Source organism: Heterocephalus glaber, unplaced genomic scaffold (assembly GCF_053883595.1).
Source record: "Heterocephalus glaber isolate CG9 unplaced genomic scaffold, H.glaber_assembly_v1.0 deba00001673, whole genome shotgun sequence".
NCBI classification, from domain to species: domain Eukaryota; kingdom Metazoa; phylum Chordata; class Mammalia; order Rodentia; family Bathyergidae; genus Heterocephalus; species Heterocephalus glaber.
Genome location: NW_028258410.1, coordinates 18,764,172 through 18,773,850, shown reverse-complemented (window position 1 = coordinate 18,773,850; position 9,679 = coordinate 18,764,172). Strand labels below are relative to the sequence as shown.

The window sequence follows — 9,679 nt, the reverse complement described above, 5'->3', positions numbered from 1 at the left end:
GCGATCCTTCTGCCTCAGCCTTCCGAGAGACACTGTCACTAAACAAACTAAACTAAACTTGAACTAAACAACACAACTTATCTTCCTTCCAGATGCTTTTCCTGGTCACATTAAACAGCCCCAGCTTGGGGCTGGGGATGCAGCTCAGTGGCACCGCGCTTGCCTGGCAAGCGCAAGGTCCTGAGTTCAATCCCCGGTACCGCCAAAAAAAAGAAAAAAGAATCCCAGCTTGCTCTCAAAGTTTTCACCTCCCGAAACCAGCACTCCGCAACAGTCGCAGGGAGGCGTCCTGGCCAGCAGAGGGCGCCAGAGGACCGCTCCCCGAGGCGTGGGGCGGCCCTAAAGCCGGAGCCCTCGGGCTGGCGGCGCAGAGCGGAGCGCCAGTTGCGTCGGGTCGCGCCAGCCCGGCCGCGGAGGTCGTGCGCTTGTGGGAGGACCTGAGGCCGTGGTTCCAAGGGTCAGCGCGGCTTTCCCGGCCTCGCCAGCCCCGTCCCACCTGGGGCCTGGGCGGTGTCCGCCCGCCTACCGCAGGTGCAGGAGCAGGAAATTTCGCGAGGCCCGGGCGGGGCCAGTGGGTGCCTCGAAAAGTAGAGGCCGCTGGGCTCATTTTCCCTCCGGCATCACCAGGAGACAGGAGCCGTCTACTCTCCACGGTCGAGGAAACGGAGGCCCAGAGAGACTGGGTAACTCGCCCCGGTGACCCAGCCGGAAGAGGTGGAGCCGGAGGTGGAGTCACTCGGCCGGTACTCTCCTGAGCCCCCGCTACTTGCTTTGCAGACAACCGAGTAGGGTCCTGGAATGGAAGACGGGTCCCGAGGGCAATTTAGCCGTTTAATGAGGCCCCGAGTTCAATTCAGTGCTCCCTGGGTTCAATCCTGAGTACCAAAACAAAAAATTTAAAATTGTAGTAAACATTTACCTGCGTTTCTTTATAGTTTTATCACCTCCATGTACATATCTGGGGGTGTGTGTGTGTGTGTGTGTGTGTGTGTGTGTGTGTGTCCCAAAACAAAATAGTGTTTGATTGACCTGCTTTGGAAGCATGTGGAAATCCAACTATACATTTGTTTCTGACTTGTTTGAGACAAAGTCTCACTGTGTAGCCTAGACTGGTCTCAAACTCAAGATCCTTCTGCCTCAGCCTCCTAAGTGTTGAGATGACAGATATGCACCCCAGGCAGCTTGCTTTCTTCTTTCTTTCAACAGGATCTCATTATAGTTCAGGCTGGCCTTGAACTTTTTTTTTTTTTTGGTACCCGGGATCCAACTGGGGTCCTTGCGCTTGCGCAGCAGGCAGCGAAACCACTGAGCTAAATCCTCGGCCCTTGGCCTTGAATTTAATCCTCCTGCCTCAGCCTCCTGGTGCTGGCATGCACCACCACACCTGGCAGGTAGGCAGGCTCATTTGTGACTTCTTTTGCTCAACATTGTCTTTTTTCTTTTCTTTTTCTTTTTTTAGTAGTGAGATTGAACACAGGATCTTTGCACTGAGCTACATCCACAGCCCTTTTTTATTTTTTGAGACAGGGGCTTACTAAATTGCTATATTGCCTAGGCTGGGCTAGAACGTGTGATCATCCTGCCTCACCCTCGCAAAGTGCTGGCGTTATAGGTATGTGCCTTCAGCCGCCATGGCTAGCTCATTTTTATTTGAGACAGAGTCTTGGTAAGTTGCCCATGCTGACCTAAAACTTGTGGTCCTCCTGCCTCAGCCTCCCAAGCAGCTGGTGTTACAGGCGTTGCCCACCTCACCCGGCCTGTTCTCTTTTGTTTGCTCTTCCAAGCGTGACAGTGTGATCCCTGTTTTCTTTTGTTAGCTCTGGGTTTGGAGCTGGGCCTCAACTCCTAACTCCGATGCTCTTCAGGAGAACCGGGAGAGGTTTTCAAAGTGTGAACACATAAGCCCCATCCCTGGTAATTAAATCAGGATATGAACGGCAGGGCTGGGCTGCTTCGGAGAGTTCTCTGGGGAACCCTAATGTGCCCCGGGCTGAGAGCCCCTGGGCAGCGAGAAGGCTTGCCCCGCACACCCTCATCGACGCTTGACATCGACCAAAGTTTTACTTGTCCTCCGGGGGTGTGAAATGGTATCTCACGGAGGTTTTAATTTGCATTTCTCTCCTTACTAAGGAAGCTGGGAGGTTGGTGGGATGCTGCCTAAACAAACTAAAAGAAGCTAGCCAAGGGGAAGCCTAAAGAGAGACCTGGGGGGAGGAGGCCGAGTGGCAGGTGCCAAGGTCCTGTGGTGGGAACCCGCTGGGATGCAGGAGGGACAGAAAGGGGGGCCAGGAGTGAGCTCAAATTGAGGTCCACTGGAGTCGGATGAGAGTTGCAGACCTGGGCTTTTCCTCTGAGCGAGTGGGAAGCCTGGGAGGGTTTGGCTGAGGGGCGTCGTCTCCCCCTTCTGCTTCGTGTGGAGTCCACGATTGAACCACACTGGCCCGGGGGACAGTGCGGCCCGCTGTGCTGCCTGCGCACCTCTGCACCCCGAGAATGAGGGGAGACGGAGCTGTAGTGACCCGGACAACAGCCCCTGGTGTGGGGGACTTCGGGCTTCGCAAAGAAAGCCAGTGTGGGGGGCTTGTTCCGGACCCTGCAGATGCTCGGAGGTGAGTCCGCCTCGGCCCGCAGCGGCCGTTCCTGGCGAGGGAGACTCCAGCCCGTCCGTCCTCAGCTGGAACCCCCCCCCCCGCGGCTCCCCGCGCCCTCCAGGCAAAGTCCAAGCTCCTCTGGCGACTGGAGGCACTGAGCCCGAGCCCGCCGGGCTGCTCTGGGCTCCTCAGTGGCTCCGGGTCCGACTCGGGCCTCCCCGGCTGCTCCTGCACGTCCTCGGGGAGTCGCACCTGCGCCGTCAGGGGACCGCCTCTGCCTGCCGGCGCCCGGGGTCTGCGCCCCATCAGAGCGCGTCTCACGGCGTCAGAAGCGGCTGTTACCGTCTGCCTCCCCCACCGCCGGAGTCCCGCGCGGGGGACCCGACTGTGCCGTCCGGGCTGCACCCGCCGCCCCCGGCCAGCGCCTGGCTCCCAGTCCTGGCGGGCGCTCGCCAGACCCTGGCCAAGCGCGGGAACCGGTGCGTTTTGCTACATGGGGCCAGGTAGCTTTGCCAAAAGGCTGTGGCATTTCACACTGCCAGCAGCCAGGGGAGGACGGCCATTCCCTCGCGTCGCCCCAGCACTGTATATTGTCCACCCCCCGCCCCCGCGTCAAAACCACGCTCTCGGCGAGGCGCCAGCCGACCAGGAAATTTCCGCCCCATCCCAGGCCCCAGGCGGAGGCGGATTTAGCGAAGGTCAGGTGTCCCGGAGGGCGGCGTGGAGCGCCAGGGGGCGCCAGAGGCGCTCAAACCCGGGCCTGGGCGGGCAGCGCGGCGTCCAGCTGGGCCCCTGCCTCCCGGAGGCCACTGCGCCCGGCGTGGCGCCCCGACCGACAGCCGGTCGCGGGGGCGAGCGGCGCAGCCTCACGCCGAGGAGCGGGAGATGCCCGCCGCAAGCTTCCAGCGCCACGCGGCGCCAGCCACGCCTGCGACCGGCGCACCTGCTTGGGGCGTGGCCTCCGGCGGAGGCGCTCCTGTGATTGGTGCAGCCTTGACAAAGGGGCGTGACTTCCTTGATTACGCCCTACCGGCAGGCTACTTAAGGGAGGTGGCGGCGCGTTTCCACTTACAGCGCCGCTGCACGGCCTCGCGAGTAGTGTGACCCGCGGCCCTGTAGCGACCCGGCAGCCCCTGTGCCTCGGCAACCATGCCGCGCTCTTTCCTAGTAAGGAAGCCCTCTGACCCCAACCGCAAGCCAAACTACAGCGAGCTGCAAGATTCCTCTCCGGGTGAGTGGAGGGTGTCGGGCGCTAGGGAGGGGTCCGGAGACACGGGTCAAGGCTGTGTGTTGGGGGACCGGGCTAGAGGAGTTCTACAGGGAGAGAGGAGGCGAGGACCCCGGAGACGCGGAGCAGGTGGATCACAGTCCCACATCTCGAGGGTTGGGGGAGGGCTGTGTAGCTGCAGTGGGGCCCTGGCCGTAGGGAGGCGAAGAAGCTCCGCGAGTGTAGGCAGGAGGGGAGGCTGTGCCAGGAGAGCCCGCGGCCAGTGGCTGTTAGAGTCCGGAGTCCAGAGGGCTGGGGGAGGGGGAGGCTCGGCTGAGGACCCTGGGGCCCCGGGTGACCGCCCAGCTGGGCTGGGGCCTGAAGCGTCCTCCTTGGGGGAGACAGGTCGGTGGCCTGGGTGTGGAGGAACCCCGTCTGTCCTGCTCAGAAGTCGTCCCACTCACCTGTCAAGGCTTCCATGCCAGCCCCTTAGCCTTAGCCCCCAACCCGAAGAGGACTAGTGTTGGTTGACTGACTGTGGGATTTAATGAACGCCTGACCCCCTCCTTCCTTTCTCCGCAGAGTTTACCTTCCAGCAGCCCTACGACCAGGCCCACCTGCTGGCAGCCATCCCGCCCCCGGAGGTCCTCAACCCCACGGCCTCTCTGCCTACACTCATCTGGGATTCTGTCCTGGCGCCTCTGGCCCAACCCCTCGGCTGGGCCTCGCTTCAGCCCCAGGAGAGCCCCAGGGCGGCTGAGCTGACCTCCCTGTCTGACGAGGACAGTGGGAAGGGCTCCCAGCCCCCCAGCCCACCCTCGCCAGCTCCTTCGTCCTTCTCCTCCACCTCCACCTCTTCCCTGGAGGCGGAGGCCTACGCTGCTTTCCCAGGCTTGGGCCAACTGCCCAAGCAGCTGGCTCGGCTCTCTGTGGCCAAGGACCTCCAGTCTCGAAAGGCTTTCAACTGCAAATACTGCAACAAGGAATACCTCAGCCTGGGCGCCCTTAAGATGCACATCCGGAGCCACACGCTGCCCTGCGTCTGCGCCACCTGTGGGAAGGCCTTCTCCCGGCCCTGGCTGCTACAGGGCCACGTCCGGACCCACACCGGTGAGTGGCCCCTCCTCCCTGTACCTGCTGCCTCCTCCACCAGCATTTGGGATTCTGGGCTTAGTGTTCTCTTCAGCATTGTGGACACGGAGGCTCTGAGTCCCCTTGTAGTTCAAGTTCAGGTCCTGGTCCTTTGGGAATGTGTGGCCGAACATTCCTTCATCTGCTAAACAGATGGCCAGATACCTTTGCCGGCTCCACAGTTCCTCAGCCAAATGCCTTGGAGCCGGGCTGGGAAAGGTGCAACCAGCACCTTGCTGTTCCGGCCAGGTGTGAGGCGCCCCAGCCAGCTCCACCTCCCCCAGCCCTCCATCCCAGCCACACGGGGTGTCAGACTCCCCCACCCGAAGGCTGCTTTGAGGGTTTCATCAGACCTCAAGGTGGTGTTTCATCTCAGCCTGTTTTCCTATCTCTACCAAGGGCGTGAGAAACCCCCCTCCTGGGCAGGTTAAAAGCAAGATTGCAGGAAGGAAGCGCCAGGCGAGGTACTGAGTGTAGCGGGCATGGTGGCCCACACCTGTAGTCCCAGCACTCAGGAGGCCGAGGCAGGAGGATTGCTGTAAATTTGAAGCCATCTTGAACTACATAACCAGAATTTGTTGCAAAAACCCAAACCAAATCAAAATCAAACAAAAAACAAAGTACTTGGTACATGGTAAACTCTCAGGAAAATGGTAGGAGGTAGTTGCTATGCTTCTATGCTGTGTGACCTTGAGCAGGCAATTTAACTTCTCTGAGCCTCCAATCGGATTATGGTAGCACATGCTTTGTAGGGTGGGTGTGAAAAGTCTTAATCCCTTTATGACAATTTCTTGTAGCGAGTGCTTCTGAGCTGCTTTCCCCACCCCCACCCAATTCTGCCGTGCAGACCCGGGAACAACTTTGCTGGCAGGAAACAGCCTTGTCTGGGGGTTTCAAAAACAATGTGAAATGTGCAGAGGGTTTTGTGGACCCGAGGAAAGAGCGTGGCGGGGGCTGTGGTGTGTGAGGGAGATCTCTGAAGAGTGACTGGAGGGAGAAGGCTCAAGGGTCGCCACTGTCGGCCGGGGTCGGGCTGGCCAGTTGGCCTTTCCGTCCCCGTGGCTGGCCTCGGGGCAGTGAGGGTCAGTGAGGTGGCTGGGGGCCTGGCATTTTGCAGGCCTGGGGCATCCTCACTCTTGACTAAGGCTGCCCACTTCTCCTTGTCCACGGTGGGCCTGCGTTAAAGTGTAAGGCCCACCTGCCTGGCTTTCTCCCCTCTCCCCCCAGCTCCCGAAGCTCCATTTTGAGGGAGCTGAAACCTCAGGATCCTCTCCGGGTGGCCCCCAGCCTCTGCCCGCCCCTCCGGACGTCATTTTAATGTAAAGGCTCGGCTCAGACACAAAACCCTGTTGAAATGCACCGTCGCTGTCCCCATTGACTCCCATTGTGCGCCTTAATGGTGGCCCAGGGTGTGGGGGCGGGGAGGGGCGGAGCAGGTGCACGGGGCAGGGGTGCCCAGCACCTGTTCCAGCCGCAGCTGCTGGGCCACAGTGTGGCGGGCCCCTTTAATCCCGGGGGTATCACATGTACAGTGCTCCCCTCAGCGGCCTTTGTCCCCGCCGGCCTGGTGCCGATTTCACACTTGCCAGGAGTACCATAAAGGCGTCTGGGGCTCTAGGGATGGGTGAGGGTGGGGGCAGACACCCCCGCCCCATGGCAGTGGCCTCGAAGGTCCCCTTCCCTTTTGTCCACCTTTCTGCCCAGTCACACCGTGAATGCCGGCTGGGAGGGTGCCGCTGCCACCCCGCCTCACAGATGGCTCCATCCTCTTCCCTGTCTGGGTGTCCGACGCAGCCCTTAGCTCTTGGTAGTGGGGGTGAGGAGGAGCCCGGGGCCCTGGGGGAGCCCCACAGGCTAGTGCTCAGGTGTCCTTGCCTCAGGGCCCTGGCAGGGCTGCCCCACAGCACAGTGGTTTCCTCCTTTGTGCACCCCCAGGCCAGCTTTGGGGGGTCTCAGTACATTCCTGGGAGTGGGAGGCTCGGGCTCTTTCCCACCCCGGCAGCGCAGCACAGCACCCACAGGTGAAGGAGTTTGTTTCCAGTTCTTGATTCCTGAACTGGGCTTTAACAGATGGGTCGAGCGTAGCAGGCTGAGGTTGGAGGACACTTGCTGTTTGAAGAAGAATATACAATATTATAGACCTTGGCACATCATAGGACCTCCAATAGATGTTTAATGGATTACTATTATGACTAAGTTTTGGAAAATGCGTACCTCTAAGAAAAAAGCAAAACACAACATTGTCACCGTTTTGGGGAACTATATTCTCTTGATTGGGGCAGATACTATGAAAAGGTGTCTGACTGAGGAGTTAGGCTTCTCAGAGGCTTTAACTTCTTTGATTTTTAGTTTTTTGAGATAGGGTCCTCGAACTCGCAGTGATCCTCCTGCCTCAGCCTCCCGAGTGCTGGGATTGCAGGCATGCACCATCATGCCCAGCTTTTTTGTTTGTTTTTGTCTTGTTTCTTGAGACAGTCTGGCTATACAGCCCAGCCTGGCCTCAAGCTCCTGATCCTCCTGCCTCAGCCTCCCAAGTGCAGAGACTACAGGCATGTACCACTGCTCCTGATTGAATCCTTTTTTTAAAAAAGCAGATTTGTTTATTCTGTGAGCCCTTATTGAGTGCTTACTGTATACTCCCCCCCACAAGACATCCTATAATGTAGCACTGACCAGGCAGATGTGTCAGGGCTACAAGTTTCAGTGGCCTCTTGGGGCTCCCAGGCCTGGGGCTGGGGCTTGGAGTGAGCTCAGGGAGGCTCCTGGCGCTGTGCGAGGTGGTCTGATATGGACAGACAGATGTGGGATTGCAGTGCTGCAGGCCTTTGGCTGGGCTTGGAGGAGTGGCCTAACCAGCTCTGAGGTGGGGGCAGGGAGGCCTTAACTTAAGACAGCCTCTTACGCTTTGTCCCCAGACAAAGTAAATCTGGGAATGACTCCAGGGCTGATAATGAGGAAGGCCAGCCACAGCCTCACTTGACCAGGAGGCCCCTGTCTAGTGGTTAAAATCAAGGGCTTGGGAGTCCTGCCGCGTGACCCTGAACATGCCACTTCCTTTCTGTGCCTCCCTTTGCTGTCTTGAATATGGAGACCACAGAGCCAAATGACAGGAGGCTTGCTCAGGGAACACCTTCCGTGTCCACATGCCCGGGGAGGGATGGCCCCAGGTCACCAGTGAGAAGCTCCATGGCTCTGCTGTGGGAAGCGGCCAGCTCCAGAGGCCAGCCTTGGCTTGGGTCTGTTTAATGTAACCCAGGCCTTCAGGTTGGGGTGAGCTGGGCTCTAAAGCCTGGGAGGTGTGGGTTGGCACCGCAGGAAGTGCCGCTGTCATCCAAGCTCATGTCCTCTGTCTTTCTGTCCCCAGGTGAGAAGCCCTTCTCCTGCTCCCACTGTAGCCGTGCCTTCGCCGATCGCTCCAACCTACGTGCTCACCTGCAGACCCACTCAGACGTGAAGAAGTACCAGTGCAAGATGTGCTCCCGCACCTTCTCCCGCATGTCCCTGCTCCACAAACACCAAGAGTCCGGCTGCTTGGGGGGGCCCCGCTGACCTCCCACCTCTCCGGCCCTCCCTGCAGCCCCCAACTCCAGGAGGAAGGAGCCCATCCTTCCCACCACCCAGAGTTCCCTTCCAAGCACCCATCGGCTGCATCTGTCCCTTAGGACTTTGGTGAAGCCACTTTCTAGTTCTGTTCTGTTCGCTCTAGGGTCTGGGGGATACTGAGAGAGGCCTTCCGGTGCCCTTTGCCTGGAGCCCTTCCTGGCAGCATGTAGGGTGCATTCCTGAGCCGGGCCCTGTGTGGTTTGTGTATCCAGAGCTGTTTGGATACAGCTGCTTTTTGCTACAGGACAAAAGCAACTGACTGGCTGGGAAGCTCCCAACCCAGTCAGGGGACCCGACACCCCTACCTCCACCCTCCCCAAGGAACCCTCAGGCCACCTTCCTCAAGGTGCGACTAACTATGCAATAATCCACTCCGGGATGCGTCCATGGCCACTGGGGCGCTTTCGGGACACAAGGACGGACTGGAGGACGAGTGTAGACCTCCAGATGCCCCTGGGCCCGGGCAGCTATTTCAGCCTCCTGTTTGTCACGGCAACACCTGTTTCATGGGCAGTTTAACAATGTCTCAAAAGGGACTGTGAGTAATGGCCATCACTTGTCAGGGGCCAAGCGGGGTGCTTCGGCCTGACCCATGTGTCTCCCAGGACTATTTTGGGGGCCCGACAGGTGGGCCTGGGAGGAAGATGTTTACATTTTTAAAGGTACACTGGTATTTATATTTCAAACAACATTTTGTATAAGGGAACATTTTTGTATAGCTATATGTACAGTTTATTGATATTCAATAAAGTGTTAATTTATATATTATGAAGTCTAGTTGGTCTTGTAGTGGGGTAGTTTTTATTGTTTCTGCAGTACTGGGGATTGAACTTAGGTCTTCACACTGGGCTACACACCCAGCCCTTTTTAAAAAATTTTTTGTTTTGAGACAGAGTCTCACTAAGTCCAAGTTGCACAGGTTGGGCTCTAGTCAGCAATCTTCCTGGCATCAGAGGCATGTGCCACGGAGGGGGACTTCGGTAGGTATTTTAGAAGGTATCTGGGAAGGGAGGAGGAGTCAGGATTCTTGGAGCTTAGATATTTCTGACACAGCCTTAAATCTTGTCCTTGGAAACATCTTGTGGGTCTGGAGTCCTGGTTTAACTGAAGGGCTCTTGTGCCAATGAGATTTCCCTGGACCTCTCTG

At 58.3% G+C, this 9,679-nt stretch overlaps 1 protein-coding gene and 1 long non-coding RNA gene across 2 annotated transcripts; both read left to right on the top strand.

The window, feature by feature from the left end:
- The first annotated feature begins 336 nt into the window (after positions 1–336).
- On the top strand, positions 337–1,001 carry LOC110344566 (uncharacterized). The gene is made up of 2 exons (XR_002387219.2): positions 337–531; positions 628–1,001. It is a non-coding gene; the product is annotated as an uncharacterized LOC110344566 (long non-coding RNA).
- A 2,646-nt stretch (positions 1,002–3,647) lies between these two features.
- On the top strand, positions 3,648–9,300 carry Snai1 (snail family transcriptional repressor 1). Its single transcript, XM_004858064.3, has 3 exons — positions 3,648–3,822; positions 4,381–4,908; positions 8,294–9,300. Exons 1-3 carry the CDS (start codon positions 3,741–3,743, stop codon positions 8,476–8,478), a joined length of 795 nt encoding a protein of 264 aa, XP_004858121.1. The 5' UTR covers positions 3,648–3,740; the 3' UTR covers positions 8,479–9,300.
- The last annotated feature ends 379 nt before the right edge of the window (positions 9,301–9,679 follow it).